This window comes from Aotus nancymaae, unplaced genomic scaffold (assembly GCF_030222135.1).
Source record: "Aotus nancymaae isolate 86718 unplaced genomic scaffold, 86718_ANA_hifiasm-v0.15.2.pri h1tg000040l, whole genome shotgun sequence".
Lineage (NCBI taxonomy): Eukaryota > Metazoa > Chordata > Mammalia > Primates > Aotidae > Aotus > Aotus nancymaae.
Genome location: NW_026988454.1, coordinates 21,883,121 through 21,904,998, shown reverse-complemented (window position 1 = coordinate 21,904,998; position 21,878 = coordinate 21,883,121). Strand labels below are relative to the sequence as shown.

Here is a 21,878-nt window from a genome sequence, read left to right as displayed (position 1 = left end):
GGAAGTTTTAGGTAAATATAACATTCCACACTGATGCTTTCACAGTTTAATAACAGAATCACTTATAAACATTATGATAAAGATCAGAAACCAAAATGCATTCCTGTTTAGAACACAGATTTGCATTTACCAAAGAAGACATGGATCTGTGACAAAGGAAAAATACACTCAATATTATCAACAGGCAATGACGCTTTCAGTCATGGACATTTTTACAAAGACTCTAGGAAAATAACTGGGGATAGCAGTTGTTCGATTTTGGGAAGCTGGGAGAACAAAAGAGGCATGAGGGGCCTTATGGTTCTGGGTAGAGAACTGGAGACATGATGTGGTAAATGTTAATTAAATAGTCTTGGCAGAAAATAACCACAGGTAATTTCAGTAAGTATATCCTAAATAAGTAATAAAATGTGCAGAAGCGATTTCTAAGGGAATTTGAGCACAAATGTTTACTCCTTAGAACACTGGAAGGGTCAGTGATCAGAACTGTGCTCACATACAAATCACAGGTCTGGAAAGATCCCATAGGTCGACACATCACTCCTTTAATAGGCTTACTAGGGCAGTGTGGAGCATTAAGAGCAGGTTTACTGGAGAGACAAAGATAACAGGGTTTGGAAAGGCAGACCATTTTTTAAAAAGGCTGTTTTTTTGATAGGCAGAGAAAAGTTACTGGTTTTAATAACAGTAGTCACCTATACAAAGATCATTATACAGATAATGGAGGCTGTTTTTTATTTCTATTTTGCAGGAAAAGAACCATAGCTGCAATAAAAATTTGGTTTAACATAACAAAGTCAGTTTCCCAAAAATCAGTATTGAGAGTCACTAACATTAAATGACGAAGATCCAAGGATGGTGTGGGGATCTTTACTGTTCATAGACGAGTTGTACATGCCTTTGAAAGGCTGTCTGAAGGCATGGGAAGGCTGGAGATGGCAACTTTGGCCTTTGCCAAGTACTCGTGCTATTTTCTGTGTGTGATACTATCTGTTTTATAACTCAGAGGCAACACCACATACCTAGCATAAGGCTTGAACTCCCTTTAGGGTTATCAATTCCTTACATAGCCTTCTTCTAAGGGAAGGCTTGCAAGGGGTTCATATTCAACCCTTATATGTGATGAGCATTCATGTGGGCTTCACAATGGAAGAGGTACGCAGAGATTCTTGTAAACGGAAAATTTTAGAAAACAGCTATCTGATCTCACTATGAAGAAATCTTACTGACTTGAGTTCCTTTATCTGAGTAGCCAGGTTTAAAATGCACTGTTCCCACTATACTGCTGTAATTCATTTTTTTGTTGTTTTTGCATTGGTTTTTAATTCATTTAATTGGTTTTAATTCGTTTTACATTCCATTTTTGTATTTGTATGCCAGTTAAAAATTATGAAAAGGCACATTTTGGGATTTTGTTTAGCTAAATTCTATAAAAATGGAAAGATACCTTTTTTGACTTATGTAAGCCTGACGTTCGTTATCCAGCATTTCTGAAAGGTTATCTTGTCGTTTAATGAACATAAATAACTTAAGCACACTGGAAGAGCTACTAAATGAGAGACTAAAAAGACATGAATTCTTACTTTGTCCACCTGAAAGGATAGCCTGAGTTGGTGACTAATCTTGCGTTGTTAAAATCAGTTCCTAAATATTTAGATAAGTAGTTGGTTTGATCGTTATTTGTAAAGTATTAGTAGTTACATGCTGAATTATCATGTTAAGATTTTTAGTTTGTTGTTCATGTGATATGAAAGATGCCAATTCCTAAAACTGAATGTATAGCTTATTCAGTCAGGTCACATACAAAGAGAAAAGCTGAAGCTGCAATAAACAGTGAGCTATCTGGGTTTGAAGCAAAAGGCTTAAAACGTTTCATAAAGTATATGCACTTTACCTTGTATGCATCTTTTAGTTCTAACAAACTCATCATGTAACAGAAAATGATTCTCCAGGTCCAAACACATTTAAGTTTAATGATTGGGGCTATTCTAACAATTTTGGCTATTTCATTTTTTCTCACTGGTTCATTAGCATACCATCCATTTAAGAACAACTACTTATAAGCATAGTAATATTTCAGAGGCTTTAAAATAATAGAGGAAGAAAATTTTAAAAATCCTTTGTCTGCAGTCAAGAAAATGTGAAAATCAGATTTGTATTTGTTTTGGATAACTGGGAACTGTCACAATTGTTTTGAAGATGTAACAAATGTAGATACATTAAGAGATTCTATAGTATCAGCCATTTTGACATCTTTTGTAGAAAGAAAAACACCAAAAAACCCCGTATGTTCTATGGCTCAGAAATCAAAGAATTCCACAATTTTACTTTCCACTAAAATATTTATTTGATATCTTACAGAAATAAATAAGAACAGTTTTTGTCTAATAGATAATTTTATATATATAATTATTTTATTTTTACAAAATTGAATCATATCAAATTGTTTTCTCTAAAACATAGCTCAGAAAGGAATACTAGAAAACAAACACAAATACTGGAATAGTCTCATTATTAAATTATAAGCATAGGCCTTCTGAATCTCAGCATGACATGTCATTAGTAAAAGAATGTAAGATATGGAGTCAGGGGACCTGGGCTCCACTGTTTATTTGCTACATGTCCTAAGAAAGTTTCTGAACTTCAGTTCTCTATACCTTGAAAACAGGAATGATATTCATTATAACAACTTCACAAGATTGTTGGGCAAATTAAATATGTAAATGTATAGGAAAGCTCTTTTTAATATGTGAAGAGCTATAAAAATAACAGTTTGATTTAATTTCATATAAAAGAATCAATGCATACCTCCTTTTAACTGAAGAATAAGCACCAAAAGCGTGTGTGTTTTCTTCAGCTGAATTATGTCACTCTATAAACCTAGAGTAAGAAAATGCACCTTAACTGAGCACCAAAGCCTCTCAGACAAATGGGATCCAGGGGATGGTTCTATGAGTTCTCCAGGCAGCTACTAAGTAGGATCTATTAAGTCCTGAGGGTCAAAGAGGGCCCTTTAAAACTCTGAAGGCTCAAAGAAAAGGAAGCCAAACAAGAACATTTATATTACATCAAATGGCTAGGATTAAACAAGCTACTCCTTATTCAAAAATTTCAAAGTCCATTAATTCTTCACAGAAGAAGAAACACTTGGTTATTATCACCTGCAACAATCCGCTTATGTGAACATGGCATTCAGTTGTTCAAAAGGTCAAAGACTCGTGCTTAAGGGAGGAACAACTGGAATAAAATGACAACTGTACCATGAATTCAGATATCAGTGGCTAAAAAGTCTAGTTACAGAAGAACATGGGAAAGAAAAGAATTCAAGACATCAGTATAATAATGATTAAAAAAAAAATGTGCCACATTTCCATGTTACAATGATAAGACAAAGTCATAAAAACTGCAATATTTACAGATACATCAATCTTACAACATAAAAAAAACTTTAATAGTAAGAAAAATTAAGAGTAGAGAAAGCAGATAATTTTAAGGTAACCATTAATACATTTTAAAAATTTATTTGGAGTTAACTGTTTACACTGACACCACTTTACACATAATAGAGATATGAATATTTTCAGTGTTTTCATTTTTAGTAGCAAGATGCAGAGGAAAGAAATAACTGTCTAACATTAACTTATTGTAAGGAGTTGTATTACTGCAGAATTACTAGGTATGAAGTTATGGTATAAACCTACTCAAAATGACAAGTTAATTTAATTCACCATCTACTTAAAACATTACTAACAAGATATCTGTGAATTATGTGCTAAAGATACTGAAGGCCCTTCCAAAACTGAGATCTATGTTGGTTGAAATACCAGGTCATATAAAACTAGACTAGTTTACTTTCTTATTCCAACTCTTTTTATGACTGATCTTACCATAAGAAAAGTACACATTACCTCTCTTAATTCCCTTGTATCATCAGATACAGATATTATTTGGGACCAAAAAATAAATGTTTTATTAGGAGTGTAAAATTAGAAATCTTTATAGAGCTTCTGAAAACAGAATATTGAAAAGGGCTCAATAAGTACCAGGCCACTGTATAACCAGAACAAGAAACAAATGCATTCAACTAGGAACAGTGTTAGCTGATAACTACTGGGTTTTTTAACCTTGTAACTTTGCTCTACAGCTATTGAAAGTTTATTAATACATTAAAGTCGATGGAATGAATAAAGTGTAGTTCATTCAAGCTCTTCAGTTTCTTTGGTAAACAGGTCTGCCAAGTCAGCCACGGTCAAGACGGAGGCCTCTGAATGCTTCACTGATGAATTTGTGTGACTGCAAGGTTTTCCAAACAAGCACAGTCAGAAAGAAACCCCAAGGAATCAGCGATTATATTTGTAATAATAACAACTAGACCCATATTTTTTCTTAAGTATTTGTAATTGGGCTGTAAGAAACTCCCAGAGGAAAGCAAGTGATAAAATCATTATTATACCTTTTCAAAACCAGTGAAGACTTCTATATATTACTTTTAGGGTTTGTCAAAATGTTTCTTCTCTGCTCAATTAATAGAACAAAGAATAAAACCCCTGACAACTGCTACTATGCTCTCACCTTACAAATTACCTTCTTACGACCTAAAGTTAATTTGTTTCAAGGGAATTTCAAACAACTCTTATAACTGCTATTTTATTAAAACAGCCTAAATAAAAATCACTGAAGTCTGATATACAAGGATGTAAGAACTTTAAAAAGCCTTCACGTTTTAAGTAAAAAGGCTCTTGTGGAAGCCTCTTTCCTTCCCATAAACCATCACTGGAAGAAAATTTCTGGTGTCAAATTGCTTCTTTGCTATTTGACAATCCCTTCTAAGGCAATAATCTCTTCCTTGGATACATTCCAATCCTACTTACCTCCTAAAGATGTAGAAAGATTCATGTTTTCAAAAAGACTAACAAATTATAGCATAAAGACAAACTTTTAAAATTAAGACTGGTTTGGTCTCTCTGCTTTTGTTCTGTCTTTGGATTGACACCACAATTAACAAGCTTTTTTTTTGAGACAGAGTCTTGCTCTGTTGCCCAGGCTGGAGTGCAGTGGCATGATCTTGGCTCACTGCAACCTCTGCCCCCTTCCCCCGGGTTCAAGCGATTCCTCAGCCTCCCGAGAAGCTGGAACTATGGGCACATGCCACCACGACTGGCTAATTTTCGTGTTTTTAGTAGAGACGGGGTTTTGCCATGTTGGCCAGGCTGGTCTCAAACTCCCAACCTGAGGTTATCCACCCCCGTCAGAGGCCCAAAGTGCTGGGGTTACAGGCGTGAGCCACCACGTGTGGCCTACCAAATTTTCAAGTCCAGATATTTCTATCAACACATGACTAACAAGTGTGATGTAGAAAGTAGCAATACAAGTTTAGTTTACACATATCAGACTAAGGCTTATGTCAGGCATAAAGATCTATTTCATTTAAAAAGTGATCCAATGTGGCAAAGAAATGTAGGATAGTTTATGTTTACATGTTACAATTAACAAATTAATTCAAATATAGAATGTCTGGAACACCGACTGGGAAACACTGAAAAGACAAAAAGTCAGACCTTGCTTTTAAAAAGTATTTGTGTTATATTTTTTGTCATCATCTAAGTGAAGAAGTTCCAAAGGTACACACAAACTTTTACCAGGAAAACCTTCCCCCTTCTGCTTGTTGTAAATTATTACCTACCTCCTCTCAGCTGTTTTCAGCATTGCCTGCATTCTTTCTTCTATTGTTGCTTTAATTAAGAATCTGTGTACAATAGTAGGTCTAAAAGGCACAAAGAATTTTAATCTTAAAAACATAGTAAACAAATTCGTACAAACCGACTTCACATTTTATATGCTATATTCATCAGTCAGTTGGTGCCCACTTGTGGCAGGTGCTGGGAGGGGTCAGCATCAAATAAAATGAACTATTTAATCTCCATGAGCTGACATTCTAATGAGGACAGACAATAAACACAGAAAAGAGGAAGGCAGTTTCAGGTAAATATAATGCCAAGAGGAGACTGACATGTGAACTGAAACAACAGTGATGGGAATAAGGCCAGTAGGCAAAGGAGGAGTAAGAAGAACATCCAAAGGGAAGAATACCACATACATGCACAATCCCTGGGAAGAGAACATGCCTGGAACAAGCCTAACATGTTCAAGAGGCCGAAAGAAGGCTAGCATGGCAGAAGTATCCTGTAAACGAGGGAGAGAGAGGTGAAAATAAAGGTGGAGAGGCGTGCAGGGGCCAGGTCACATAGGGCCTTGCAGGATGTGACCAAGCATTTGAATTTATCGTGGTTATAATGGGAAGCCCTTGGTGGGTTTGTATGCATGATTTGCCTTTGGCAACTGTGTGGAGGATGCGCTTCTTGTTCAGCAAGAAAAGCACCAGAGAAGCCAGTTAAGAAGTTCTGTAGTCATCTGGGTAAGTAAGAGTGAGTGTACTATGGTTGCATCAGTGGAGACAGTAGTCAAGTAGATTTGGAATATCTTTTGAATGCAGAGTTGACAAAACTTAAAAGATGACTGGGATGTGAGATGTGTAAAGAGAAATATAGAAGAGTCCTAGATTTCTGATCTGGGCAGGAACAGATGATAGTGCCACATTATAAGATGGGAAAAGCTTAGGGTGGGGGTGAGAGTGCAGAAGCAAGACAATTTTGTTTTGTCCATGTGAAACCTGATACATATTAAACATGTATCCAAGGTGAGTCCAGAGATATGTGTGCAGAGATAGAACTGGATATATGCACCTGGGATGGGAGTTATATGGGCACGTCTGGACTAGGGGTATATACCTTAAGAGTCATCAACCTATAAAAGCTACCTAAATCCCTAAGACTGGAAAAACTCATCTAAGGGGTTTAAACAACCCTCAGACTACTGCTAAGAAGTAGGTCAACTAAAAACGTTATAAGCCTCACTTCAGTGATAGAGAAAAATCAACCAGATAGATTGAGAGAGAATAGGGGATGAAAAAGTAGAGATGGAGGTAGGATGTAAGAAAGTGTGTTTTTTTTTAAGATGGATAATATTAAGACATATTTACAGGGTAATATATGACAGGATGAATATCCCTAATCCCAAAATCCCCAAATCTAAAATGCTTCAAAATCCAAAACTTTTTGAATGTCAATGTGACAAGTGGAGAATTCAACATCTGACTTCATGTAATGCGTCATAGTCAAAACACAGTAAAAACTTGGTTTTGTGCACAAAGTTATTTAAAATATTATATAAAATCACCTTCAGGCTATGTGTAGAAGTTGCATATGAAACATAAATAAAATTTCATGTTTAGACTGGGGTTTCATTCCTAAGATATCTCACTGTGTATATGCAAATATTCTAGAATCTCAAAAAATCCAAAGGCAAAAACACTTGAAGCATTTCAGTTAATGAATACTCAACCTGTACAAGGGAAATATACACGTCTTTGAAAATATGAGAAAGAATGGGATCCAGGACGAATGAAATGGGTGGCTTTTGAAAGAAAAGGGACACTTCTGCTGTAATAAAACGGAAGGCATATGAGGTACTTTCCTGCTTATCACTGGATGACACATCCATGTTCCTACCTAACACCAACCCTCCCTCCACTTCAGCGTTCCATCCCATATCCTCTTGCTCACTCAAGGGCATTGTCAAACACTCTTCCTGTTGTATTCCTTCACTAGTGTTTTGTCTCTCATGAAGCATTCTCTTATTCTCCCATTTGAAAGGAAAAACAAAACCTTCTCTTGATTTCATTCTCTTCCTTTTCTCTGCAGCAAAACTCTTCAAAATACTAGCCTTACCAGCCACACAGAAGCAGCAGCGCACTGTGGTTAAAGCTTGTACTGTGAAGGCAGAATGGCTGTGTCTGAAATCTGCCACCACTTTTACTAGTTGTCTGACCATGGGCAAGTTAACCCTGTTTGTTACATAAGTATTTGTTAAATAAGAAATACACAACATCCCATTCTCTCTAAAACTCAAGTCAGGCTGTCGCCTCTATCACTTAAACTGGTTTTGTATCTTGATGTTGTTAAATCTATGATCAATTCTCAATTCTTGTCTTCCTTGACATTTTTCACAGCACTTGAAACACCTGACCATATCCTCTTCCTTGAGGTACATTCTTTACTTGGCTCCTAGGACACCCCTGTCTTCTGGTTTTCTTCCTAACTCATTTCTTGATCTTTATCTGTTACCTTTGCTGGTTCCTTCTACTCTCCTAGAACAGTTTAACTTTGGTACCCTGGAGTTGAGTCCATGGTCGTCTTCTCTACCTAAACTCACCCTTAGGTAATCTCATTCAGTCTCGTGACTTAATGGACTTGTACATTCAGTTACATAATAGAAATCTCCATTTGGATGTCTGTTCTTCTCTTACCAAATCTGCTCTACCTGTAGGGTATGTTCCTTCTCCAGCTCAGCTGAAGTTTACTTCATCCTTTTAGTCATCCAAGCCAAAATCCATGGTGTTATCCTTGACCCTCTCACACCCCATGTCCAGTCTGTCCAAAAGTACTATCAGTTCTGTCTTCAAAATATATCCAGAACCTGACCACTCCTCACCATGTGCACTGCTACCGCCATGGTCAGGTTACCTTCAGCTCTCACCACGATGACTGCAATAGCCTCCAAAACTCTCCCTGCTTCTACTCTCCCTTGCTCCCCTTCACTCTCACCCCGTCATAGCACTCAGAATGACTCTTTTAAAACTTAAGTGAGATATGACACACTTCTGCTCAAAGCCTTCCAATGGCTCCCTATTTCACACAGGCTCCCTATTTCACAGCACCGTCTTCACAGTGGCTTCCTGGGCCCAATGTAATCCCTCTCCCCACTGAGCCCTCTGACTTAACTCCTGCTTCTCTTTCCTTTAGCAACTGTGGCTCCTTGCTATTCTTCTAACACACCATACTCTCGACTTAGGGCCTTTGCACCAAATGCACTGTTTACTTGAACATTCTTTCCCAAGATACCTGCAAGACTAACTTTCCCATTTTTCCATTTCTTTTAAGTCCTTGCTCAAATATTACCTTCTCAATAAGGCCTTGCATGCCTTCCTGCCCAGACACTCTTAATTCCTCACCCCGCTCTACTTTTCCAGCTCCTAACATAGTCTATAGTGTACTTATTATGTTTATTGTTTACCATCTGTCTACCAACTCCATTAGAGCTAGAATTAAGCTCCATGAGGGCGTCTCATGTTCCTAAAACAGTGCGTGGCACACAGAAGATGCTCAATAAAAATCTACCAAAAGTATGTGAGTACTGATGCAGACAGATTGTTCAAATTTATGATGAAAGATGAGGTAGTTCTAATCTGACTGTGTATGTTTCCCCTGTATGAGGCAAGACTGCCATAGGGAGGAAGAAGACAAACTTAAGACAGACTCCTTAGAAAGTAGCAAAATTGATTTACTTGGGAAGCATAATAAGATTATTGGGTAATACTGAGTGGTCTTTTAGACTTGTGGTTTTAAATCTGAGACTAGTCCAGTCTATGCTTTAAAAGAGCATTGGTAGGACAAAAAATCAGTATTTAAAAACACAGAAGAAAACCAACAAAAAACAAGTAAGACATGACTGCATTTTAAATGACACGTGGTGGTATGTTAGAACAAGTACGCATTTATTACAGTTATGTAATCTTGCCCTATTTGTTAAGAGGCTTAATAAACATGTCTCTTCCCTGCTTACAATTAAACCCTTTATTTTCTCTCCCAGCTACTACTTACAGAGCAGTCTATATTTCTGGGTATGACAGAGACGACCTCATCTCCTGTCAATCATCCTTTTCTCATACTTTATACTACAACAATCCCAAACTCCTTATAGTCTCTAGAAATATCATTTCGTTTCCCACCATTGTATTTTTGCATATATAACTCTCTTTGGCTGTGTGAATACTCCTTTCCAGCCTACTTTGAAGTAATTATTCCTTCAAGACTCAACATCGTAAAGTCTTTCCTGACTCTGTAGGGCCCGAGTGATCATTATCTTCTTTTGTTAACACAGTACTTTTATTATACTTTTGCACACTCTACCACAACACTTTAAATCATGTTTCCTGTACTACAGAGTGACCTCCTTAGGGAAATAAATTATGTGTCATTCAATATGAATCTTCAGTATTTAGAATAATGCCTGACATACAGTAGATGCTCAATAAATATTGATTTAATAAGTGCTTATTATGGGTGTGTGTGTGTGTGTGTGTATGTTTTCTTTTTTAAACATTGAAGACTTGTAACATCCAGGAGGTAATACATTTAAGAGGCCTTATAAAAGATAACTGTCTATTCTGATATATGAATAAAGGTAATACATACCATATAATAATATTCACTATTAGGTTTGCTTTGGGCCCTAAACTGAATCTAATGATCTCTTGGAGCTGACTTAGGGGATGTCTTTTCCTAAGGTTAAGAATTTTTAAAAAGGAGCCATTTATTTTCAATCATGTATGAGGTATGTCTTCTTTTAAACACAGGGCTACTTTAAACAATCAAAACTCCATTCTCCTCAAAGGCATGATGGATGCCTTCAACTTTGCAGCTGTCTTAAGTATTTCTGACAAGGTTTTTTTTTTGGATTAAGTGATAAGGTTTTTGTGGGAAGGAAGACAAAAATTTGGGAACATTTGGGGGTTTGCTTCTTGGAGAAGGGAGGATTGGAAATCTCATGCTTTTTAATTAAATAATTAAAAAGTTATAAGTAATAAAATAAATAATTAAAAAATATAATCTCTAAGGAAATAATTAAAAACAAGTAGGCTATGATGAACATAAATGAAGAGTTTAAATACTGACTTGGTTTCTCAGAAAACTGAAGCAAATGTGACTGATTCTAATTTTAGTCCTTACTTTGTCTGTCCAATTCGGTGCACCCTCCCTATGGCCTGAAGCTCATGGGCAGGGTTCAATATGGGCTCCACCAAGAGAACATGAGTTGCTTCAATGATAGTTAATCCATTAGAACCTGTGTGCAGGGGCAGCAGCAAAATATTGATTTGGGGATCACGTTTAAATGCTGAAAGGTTCTCCTAAAAAAGAAAGGTACATTTTAATTTTAGCTGGATCAGTTAAAATAAGAGCAGTACGTTATAGCTCACTTTAAAGATGTCTAATGCTATCTATTACTATTGTGAAAGGTAATAGCTAAGAAAATTAAATGTAAAATTACCAACTTTAGAAAATGTAAACTTGTTGCTTGATTTTAATTATGAAGAAAAGTATCATATAAGCTCTCTTGTTCTTTGTAATATCTAGAGGAATCACAAGACAGATGCATGTGATACATGCAAATTAAACTATATGAGGTTAGAGGAAAGAGAAAGAGAAATAATGTACTAGAGTGCATGTGAGATAAGACACACGAAACTGCTAAATTTTCATTTGGTCTCTGTGTGTGCCTGAGGTCATACACCTGTCACTGTGTGGAGCATGATGTAACGATAATTGTGACCACATGCAGTTCTGACTGACAGTGACTTTAGAAGCTAATCCCTGGGGTGTGAGGCCTGTCTGTATTCAAAAGGTATACCATAGGCAATCTTCTCCTGTACTGACAAAAAAAAAAAAAAAGGACCTCAAGTTAAGAGATCTTTAAAAAACCAATGGTCTTGTTATAGTTATAATTAAATACTCTGAAAACACCTAAAGTTTCTCTACTTTGCTTTTAATATTCACTTTATAATTAATCAAGAACTCAGACCCTGTTTTGTGGCTTACATGACACAAGACAATAAATGTAAGTAAGCTAGTTAATAGCAGTTTCAATTTGCAACTGTGCCTACTACAAAAATCAGGAGTAAAATCTTAACGCACCTGAAATGTCTTAACACGACTGATCTGTGCAAATTCCATGTTGTTGTCAGTCAGAGCTTTTGAAATAATATCTAATACATCTTGCCACTAGAACACATAAAACAATGAGAAAACCAATATTTATATGTAGTTTTTATCTAAGGGTATCTGAAAAGGAAATAAATCAAAATGATTTTTATACAAAACCCTCAAATGTAGTACCATCAATATTATTTAGCTCTATCTGAAACAGTAGTTTTGTTTTCGTTTTTTGCATCAAATGCTAGTTTTAGAAATGGAACTAAGATAAACAAACAGTAGAAAATATATAATGAAGTACATACTGGAATATAATTACTTAGTTTTCCAAAATGAAAATTTGAGGTTTTATATTCAACACTTAATATTCAGCAGATTTTCTTCTTCTTTTTTTTTTTAACCCAAATTCTTGTGAAATACTTTCAAGGTCAGAAATTCCAATTTTAAAAATATTAAGCTAAGAAAATCTTTAAGTGAAAGTAATATAAAATCATGAAATGTAGCTACACAAATTGCCTTGTGAAGCATTATCAAATTTCTCTAAAAATAATTCTATCTTATGGATTTGGAAAAAAAATCTAAGGGTAAACATTACAAATTAGTTCTCAGCTGTTAACTGATTAGAGAGGGAAAATCAGTTCAAGTTAATATTGAGGATGAAAATGTTGATACCGTTGAGAAAACGAGTGCTTTAGCCCCCGGATCTCTAAGCTGTATTTTCATCAGAGTTCTGACCACAGCTTCCACTTTTGTAGAATGGCTGCCCTTTGAACACACAAAAAAAATACACATTACTACTAAATAGAATCTAGTTAAGGATGGAAAGGAAAAGCAATATAACATATTTTATTATCAAAGCTAAAAATGCATCAGAACAAATTATCAGGTATATATGTCTCTTTTTCATTTTATGTTTGCTGGAAATTTTCTTTAGCCTAGAAATGTAGAAGTCATGAAATTTACACACAGACATTTGAATGTAAAAGCATGCTAGAAAGTCATAAAGTGCTATGACCCTGAAGATGTTTTTAGCTAAATAGTCAGGTTTTATGGTTACAAAATTTCGTTACATTAGCAGACATGATATTTTAAAACATTCGTCATTTTATTCTTTCTTCAGATATTACGTCATTAGAAATGTTAGGAATACAATGAATCAATGTAAGCAAACAGAGAAGGATCCAACCAGTGGGGAACGCTTTCTTAAAGGGTATTAATCAAAAACAATGACAGAGGTACAAATGATGCCCACTTAGAATGAGGCAGATTCATACAAGGCTAAACACTTAAAACTATGTTTTTTTGTATCTTCCATAACCATTTCTATCAGATGAGAATAAAAGTGAGAAAATGATTTTAAAAATGGAGAAATAAGAAAATGAGGAAAACAGAGCAAGTGTTTTTGTAGCCCTCAATGAGAAAGTTTTCCTCCTGGAGTGCTCTCAGAGATGGTATGACAGACGGATTAGGGTTGTGGGATTTTGAATGAGACAAATCTAAGTTCAACTCACAGTTCTGCAACTCACTAGTTATAGTTTCTAACCCTTTGTCTCCTAATCTGTCAAATAGGGCTGAATGATAATTATATCTTTTTCCCAAGGTGGCTGTGATGATTAAATGAGAAAATGTATACGAAGTATTTAGCCCAACATCTGGCAAGGAGTAAACACTCAAGAACTTATTATCTTTCTGAGATATTAAATATGAGTACTAAAATTACCTAGATTATACCACAAGGGAAGGCAGATTTAACCAAAAAGAAGGAAAAATATTTCCACAGCAGCATAAACCCTGTCCCTCAATCCTCTCAACATACTTTTACATGAAGAAACATTCAAAGGTAAAAATAGAAACAAAACAAGAAAGCTATACTAATTTTAAGTCAGCAAAATGGAATAATGGAAAAAGTTTTAAAATCCTCATGCTAAAATCCTGATTCTACAGTTATTTTCTCTGGATATGTAGACTTTCAATTATACTCGCAAGGTTAAAAATGTATTACAAAGGACCTATTTCAGTCTAACAATTATCTCAAATAAGAGCCAAGAGAAAATAGAAAATTAGTGTACAGGTGATCATTTCAGAATTTAGACAAAAACATCTATGTTTCTTGCAAAGTCTTTCTTTTAAAAATATTTCAAGTGAAATACCAGGATAACTATGAATCCTTCCAACGATTAATCTGTTTCTTACTAAAAGTTCAAAAGAAAATAGAATAAATCTTTTGATAAAAATGAATGCTCTGCTCTTTTCCTCCACAGAGTTACCACTACGGTGCTTTCGGTTGAAAGCACCGTAGTGGTAACTCTGTGGAGGAAAAGAGCAGAGCATTCATTTTTATCAAAGACTGGCCAGTTCAGTGGTAGTGCTCAATGATGCCTTCCAAATGCTACAGTTCTGAACCATTTCGTTTCAGTCTAGTCACTTCTTACTTCCTAGCAGAACAAGTTAGGCTACAAAACAAGTCTTGAAAACAAATTCAAGACTGAAATTACATCAAGTATCTTTTCTGACAATGGAATGAAACTAGAAATCCATAATAGGAGGAATTTTGGAAAAATAACAAAAATGTACAAATTAAATAATATGCTCTTGAACATTCAAAGGGTCAATAAAGAAATTAAAAGGAAAAATTAAAAATATCTTGAGACAAATGAAAATAATAATACAACATAACAAAACTTATGGAAATTCAGCAAAAGCACTTCTAATAATAAAGCTTATAGAAATAAGCACCTATATAAAATAAAAAGAAATGTTCCAAATAAACAATCTAATATTGCACCACAAGGAATTAGAAAAAGAAGAGCAAAGTAAGCTGAAAGTCAGCAGAAGGAATGGTATAATAAAAATCAGAGCAGAAATAAGTGAAATAGAGATCACGAAAAAAAAAATACAGAAAAGAGCAATGAAATTCTTAGTTGGTTATCTGAAAACATAAATGCAATGGGCAGTCCTTTAAGTAGACTAAGCAAAAATAAGAGTGAAATTTTAAAAATTATGAATGAAAGAAGAGACATTACAACTGATACCACAGAAATAGAGAATCATAAGAAACTTGTGAACAGCTATATGTCAACAAATCAGAAAATCTACAAGAAATGGATAAATTCCCAGAAACAGACAATCTACCAAGACTGAATCACAAAGAAATAGAAAATCTGAACAGACCAGTATGTAGTAAGGAGATAGAGTCAGTAATAAATTCTCCCATCAAAGAAAAGCATAGGTCCTGGTGGGTTCACTGGTAAAGTCTAACAATTATTTAAAGAAGATCCAATACCAATCCTCCTCGAACTTACACTAAAGAGAGAATATTCTTAATTCCCTTTAGAAGACCAGGATTACTCTAATATCAAAGTCAGACAAGAACACTATAAGAAAAGAAAATTACAGGCCAGTATCTCTGATGAAAACATGTAGAAATCCTCAACAAAATACTAGAAAGCTAAATTCCACAACACATTAAAAGGGACCACTCACCATGATCAACAGGGGTTAATCTCTGGCATGCAAGGATGGTTTAACATATGCAAACCAATAAATGTGATACAGCACATTAACAGAATGAAGGGAAAAAAATGATCTCAGTATTTGCAGAAAAAATATCTGATAGAATTCAACATACTTTAATATTAAAAACTCTCAACAACTTAGGCATAGAAGGAACGTACCTCAACACAATAAAGGCAATAAATGACAAGCCTACCAGCTAGCATCATACTCAATGGTGAAAAGTTGAAAGCTTTTCCTCTAAGATCAGCAAAACACAAATGCCTACTCTTGCCACTGCTATTCAACATAGTATTGGAAGTCTTAGCTAGAGCAATTAGGAAAGAAAAGGAAATAAAAGGCATTCAAATTGTAAAGGAGGAAGTTAAAATGTTTGCAGATGACATGATCTTATATAGAGAAAATTCTAAAGATTCCACTAAAAACCTGTCAAAATAAACAAATTTAGCAAAGTTTCAGGATACAAAAGAAACACAAAACCAGTAGCATTTCTATACTAACAATGAATTATCCAAAAAGGACATCAAGAAAAAAATTCCCATTTATAATACCATTAAAAAAATGCTTATGAAGAAACTTAATCAAGGCAAGAGATCTGTACACTAAAAATTATGAAACATTAATTTAAAAAAATTAAAGAGAACACAAATAAATGGTAAGACATCACATGTTCATGGACTGAAAAAAATTAATATTGTTAAATATTAACCAACATGATCTACAGATTCAATGCAATCCCTATTGAAATTCCAATGACATTTTTCATAGAAATAGTACTATGATTTGAGTTTGTCCTCAGCGATATTCATGCTGAAATTTGATACTCAGTATGGTGGTGTTGGGAGGTAGGGACTAGTGGCAGGTGTTTTGAGTCATGGGGGTGGATCCTTCATGAATGACTTGGTGCTACTCTCTTGGTAGTGAGTAAATTCTCTCTTGTGCAAGAATGGATGAGCTCCTGTGAGGGCAGGTTGTTATAATGTAAATTTCCTCCTCCTGTTTGTTCCACTCTCTTTGTATCTGTCTGCTACCCCTATGCCCTCTGCCACATTACTATGCAGCAAGGAAGCCCTCACCTAAAGGACCATCCTCTTGAACTTCCCTGCCTACAGAACAAGGAGTTAAGTAATCCTCTTTTCTTTCTCTTTTTGAGATAGGCTCTTGTGCTGTTGCCCTGGTTGGAATGCAGTGGTGTTATCACAGCTCACAGCAACCCTGAATTGCTGGGCTCAAGTGATCCTCCCTCCTTAGTCTCCTAAGTAGCTGGGATTACAGGTGTGCACCACCATGCCTGGCTAATTTTTAATTTTTTTTTTTTTGGTAGAGACACAGTTTCACTATGTTGCCCAGGCTGGTCTTGAACTCCTAGCCTCAAATGATACTCTCACTTTGGCCTCCCAAGTCACTGAGATTGTAGGCATGAGTCACTGCATCTGGCCATAACTCCATTTCTTTATAAATTACCCAGTCTCAAATATTCTGTTATGGCAACATAAAACAGACAAAGAAAAACAGAAAAAACAATCCTAAAATTCACATGGAACCACAAAAGACCTTGGATAACCAAAGCAAACTTGAGCACAAAGCTAAACATATCACACTCCCTGATTCTAAAACACATTATAAAACTACAGTAATCAAAACTGTTTTTATGCTACTGACATAAAAACAGACACATAGACCAATGGAACAGGAGAGAGAGCGCAGAAGTAAACCCACACATACGTAGTCAACCAATCTTTAACAAATATAAGAAGATCACACAATGAGGGAAAAACACTCTCTTCAATAAACTGTGCTAAAAAAAACCTGATTATCCACATGGAGAAGAATAAAACTGGACCTTTACCTCACACCATATACAAAAATCAACTCAAAATGGATTAAAGATTTAAATATAAGACCTGAAATTACAAAACTACTACTTGACAATGCTCTTGGTAAAGACGTTTTGGATATGACCCAAAAAACACTGGCAACAAAAGCAAAAAGATAAATCAGCTTGCATTAAAGTAACAAGCTTTTGCAAAGCAAAGTTAATAATCAACATAGACAATCTACAACAAAAAAGAAACTATCTGCGAACCACATATGTGATAAGGAGTTATTATCCAAAATATACAAGAAACTCAACTCAACAGCAATAAAACAACCTGAGGAAAAAATGGGCAAAGGACCTGAAAAGGTATTAGTCAAATAGTTAACAGGTATAGGAAAAGGTGCTCAAAAACACTAATCATCAGGGAAATACAAATTAAAACCACACTGAGATACCACCTCATTCCCATTAGAATGACTATTATAAAAATGACAAGAGGTAAGTGTTGGTGAGAAGGTGGAGAAAAGGAAACCCTTGTACACTATTGGTGGGAATCCAAATTAGCAGAGAGCCATTTTGCAAATTAGTAGAGGTTCCTCAACACATTCAAAATAGAACTACCACTTGATCCAGCAATTCCATTTCTGGGTATATATCCAGGGGAAATTAAATCAGTGTGTGGAAGAGATATCTGCATTCTCAAGTTAATTTCAGCATTATTCACAGTAGCCAAGACATAGAATCAACTTAAGTGTCCGTCAACTGATCAATACATTTTAAAACATGCTATATATACACAATGGAATGTTTTTACCTGATAGTAAATCCTGTCAGGTGAGACAACATCAATGTACCTGAATGACGCTATGCTAACTGAAATACACCAGGCACAGAAAGGACAGAAACTGCATGATCTCACTTATATGTGGTATCTAAAAACATTGAACTCTTAGAAGCAGAGAGTAGAATGGTGGTTACCAGAGGCTGAAGTTTGTGGAGGGAAGGGGATGCGTTAAATGGTACAAAGTTTTAGTTAGACAGAAGGAATAGATCTAAAGATCTATTGTACAGCATGGTGACTATACTACGTAATAATGTATTATATACAGTTGTCCCTTGGTATCCATGGGGGATTAGATCTAGGACCCTCATTGGATATCAAAATCTCAGATGCTAAGTGCCTTACAATAAATGGCAGTTTTTACATATAGCCTACACACAGCCTTCTGTATATTTTAAATCACCTCTATATTACTTATAATACTTAATACAATGAATTTTATGTAAATAATTATTATAGTGCCTTTTAAGAACTTGTGTATTTTACATATGTTGTATTGTGATTTTTTGTTGTTGCTGAATTTTTCTTATTTTTTATTTGTGGTTAACTGAACCTGTTGATGCAGAATCTGCAAACATGGGGGGCCAACTATACTTGAAAACTGCTAAGAAGGCAGATTTTAAATGTTCTAAATCACAAAAACTGTTAAGTATGTGAAGTGATGGATATGTTCATTAGCTTGATTAAATCCTTCCACAATATTCACATATATTAAAACATAATGTTGCACACGACCATAAGTATATACAAATTTTTCATTTGACAGTTAACAAAGAACTATATTAGGAACTGGATATACAAAGATGAAAAAATACATTCCCTTGTCCCCAAATACATACACTCTAACACATGTTACAGAATATGAAGAAAAATATATAAGGATGGTTTATCTGCTGGTTTGGCCTAAAAGCAACTAAAATGAATGCTTTATACTGTCTTAATGAGCACTATACACATTCTACTGCTCTTTTTCATGTTTCTTCTATCTCATATATGTAAATGAACTTGGGTTCAAATCTGTCAACTTCTGAGAAGACTATTCCATGTGGTTACTGCTACAGAAAGCAAATTATTCACTTTGTTAAAAAAAAAGATTAGATTAAAACAGGAAAAAGGGGATGGGTTACATACAGGCAAGTCTGCTTGGGAAAAAGCAAAAAAGTAAGAAAAGCAACTGCGGATACCAACCTATTCTTGTGTAAGCTGTTAACACAGTATGAACATTCTCAAGACAGGTAAGCTGGTAGCCTCAGTCAAACTCATTATTTAGTTACAGCAGTAAACAGATGGCAAAGTTAAGCTGGAATAATATGCATCAGGAAAGAGTGTGCATGGGAATAGAAATCCCACAAAACTGCTAGACAATCTCTTAATATATTAGGTTGATAAAGCTGTACTTAATTATAAGCACCTCTGTCCTCTTCTGACATTATTGTCCCTTTTCTTACTCCCATCCTTTCTCCTTAGTCTCTTCAACACACACCCTAATCCTAACTTTGTGCTTAATGCTAGGTTTTTCTTCATGTCTGAAACATTAATGACCAAGGCCTAGTTTTGGAGTAATGACACAGCTTCTGTCCTTTACCTTCACTGACTGTATCTCTGCCATTCTTCTCTCCAAGGCACAAATTCTCTCTAAGGTCAACTTGAGAAGTGAGATGAGAGACATACAAAGTGTTCTCAGTCAGCTCAAGGCTGTTATCGCTCCTGTTTTTCTACTTAAGGCACAAAGTCAGAAGCCAGAAGAATTAAAATATTTAAAAATAAAGAAGTGAAGTAAAGTGAAGTCTTTCACTTTCTGGAAAATAAAGTACAAAATTAAAAGCTCCAGAATTTGGGGTAGGAAGTCAACACACTGAAAAAACAGTAGAGACCCACTAGCACCAAAGGCCACTAAAGAATATTTCTAGTGAAGTTTGGCCTGGAAGTCACTTTGTAATACAATTCAAGATCAGAAATGTCATGTAGCTTCTTATATACTCTAATAGGTACCACTAACTTATTTTTATCACAGAGTTAAATCTGATTGAAATAAGGTGTTCTATAAATCTGATTGAAATAAGGTGGCAGTCTCCTGTTGTAAAACGTGGAGAACCTAAACTTTGAATTACAGGTTGTTAAATGTGTTAAAATGACAGAAAACTCAGTTTTATTTCTTTGCCATATATTCAGCAGACTGAAAAAAAATTCTTCTAATAAAGCAGCCAAGTAGCATCTGATCTAGATTTTAATCCTCTCCCCTCCAGAATGAGATGAACTATTTTACCAATGTAATTTTGGAGTGGGAAAGGGCTTTTCATGCACTGAAGACTTATTATTGGGGATAAAAGAGGGAGCAATATTAATAGTAAAAATCTGAGTATTGGTGTAGAAAAATACACTGTAGCTTGGCTTTACTCTATTTTGATTCATGTCCATCTCCTATCTACTGAGATTCCTTACTTAGGGGAGAAACGAAAGAAAGGAGAACACATACGAGCTCTCTGCTGCAGCAGCAAAGGGCCACGTGCACTTGATTTACACATACAAAAGAAAAGATAAGATTAAAACAGGAAAAAGGGGATGGGTTACATAACAATGCTCTGTGACTAGGAAGATATTGTTGCATTGTATTTCTTTTCAATTACTCTATATAAAGCGAATACTGGAGCACAATTTGAAACAGGACTTGGCAATTTATCACCCTGAATTAAGAGCTTGTTACTCAATATATCCCTTTGTCACCAATCTAGTTCCTTTTCCTTTGTCATTTTCCATTTTTTCTGTTTATCTAATCTGTCCACATCTTTCTACCACCTTTTTCTGTGCAGGACCTGTGGATTCCAGTGGTCATGCTTAGCTCCATTTGTAAAATTAAGAGGTAAAGTGGCTGCTGACTCCTCAAGAACATGAGAGAAAAGTCAATACAATGGAGATGATGAATACACTCAGTCTTGTTTTTTTATCAAACAAAAGAGAGAACATTCATCTTTGGAGACTATGTCAACAGGCAGGCTATATCTTTAGGGATTTTATATGTTATATATTAATATATATATTCATACAAATGAAATACACACAAATATATATGAAACACTTCCAAAAAAATTTTACATTGAGAGGACTGTTAGTCACAAGTTATTTCCTACTTTGGAATTTTCTGACTTCTGTTACTTTTACTCTGGACTCTTCTTTTTGAAATACAGCTAACTCCTTCAATGTGTCTGTGTTGTCCATAGTAGACTCGGCTGAGTAAGATTAGTTATAATTGTTTTATTTCTGTCTGCACCTGTTGACCATGCTAAAAACCCATACTGGTAGCGACAGATACAAATCAGGGCAGTTATGAAGCTTGTATCATTGGTGCTACCAGGGGGAAATACTTTTCAAGCATATGTCTAGGGCAAGTACTGGGTTCTTCAAGCATTCACATGATATTTGAATAAAGCTCAATGGAAATTATGCCTAGGCTGTGGAAAATCTTACAAGTGTACTAAGCCACAAAAAAAATCCTGTTCTTTTAAACACTTTGCATAATTATTTCAAAGATGTAAGTTAGCAGTGAAAAAAAGTTAAAATTTTTATTTGGATCTAAAGGTTCTTAGGGTTACTAGGTATACAGACTATTCAATTGTTATCCATCAATGCATTCAGCAGTCAAATACTTACTGAGTGCCTATTAAATGCCAGGTATTGCTCCAAATGCCTCATATGAAAGTGAATAAAACAAACTGCCTATCTCATAAACAAGTCCTCTAACTTTTAATGGAGTTTACTCTCCACAAGTGATCAAGCTTTTCATAAAGATAATTTCATAAAGAAAACTTTTATTTTATATCTTAGAAGTCTCTACTGTGTGTTCAATTTATTGCAGGCTATGGCTAACTTTAACATGAGG

At 35.1% G+C, this 21,878-nt stretch overlaps 1 protein-coding gene across 5 annotated transcripts in view; it reads right to left on the bottom strand.

Moving 5' to 3' along the window:
• Nucleotides 1-2,413: 2,413 nt before the first annotated feature.
• SHPRH (SNF2 histone linker PHD RING helicase) overlaps nt 2,414-21,878 on the bottom strand; it is an 81,741-nt gene continuing 62,276 nt past the window's right edge. For 3 of the 5 annotated variants that reach the window (XM_064360593.1, XM_064360594.1, XM_064360595.1), the window contains exons 26-30: nt 12,501-12,593; nt 11,811-11,897; nt 10,848-11,026; nt 5,684-5,764; nt 2,414-4,293 (exon numbers count right to left, since the gene is read on the bottom strand). In XM_064360593.1, coding sequence (XP_064216663.1) covers nt 4,197-4,293; nt 5,684-5,764; nt 10,848-11,026; nt 11,811-11,897; nt 12,501-12,593 — 537 coding nt within the window. In that variant the 3' untranslated portion in view covers nt 2,414-4,196. The remainder of the gene's footprint in view (nt 4,294-5,683; nt 5,765-10,847; nt 11,027-11,810; nt 11,898-12,500; nt 12,594-21,878) is intronic. The other 2 variants (XM_064360596.1, XR_010336587.1) reach the window with 2 other exon arrangements.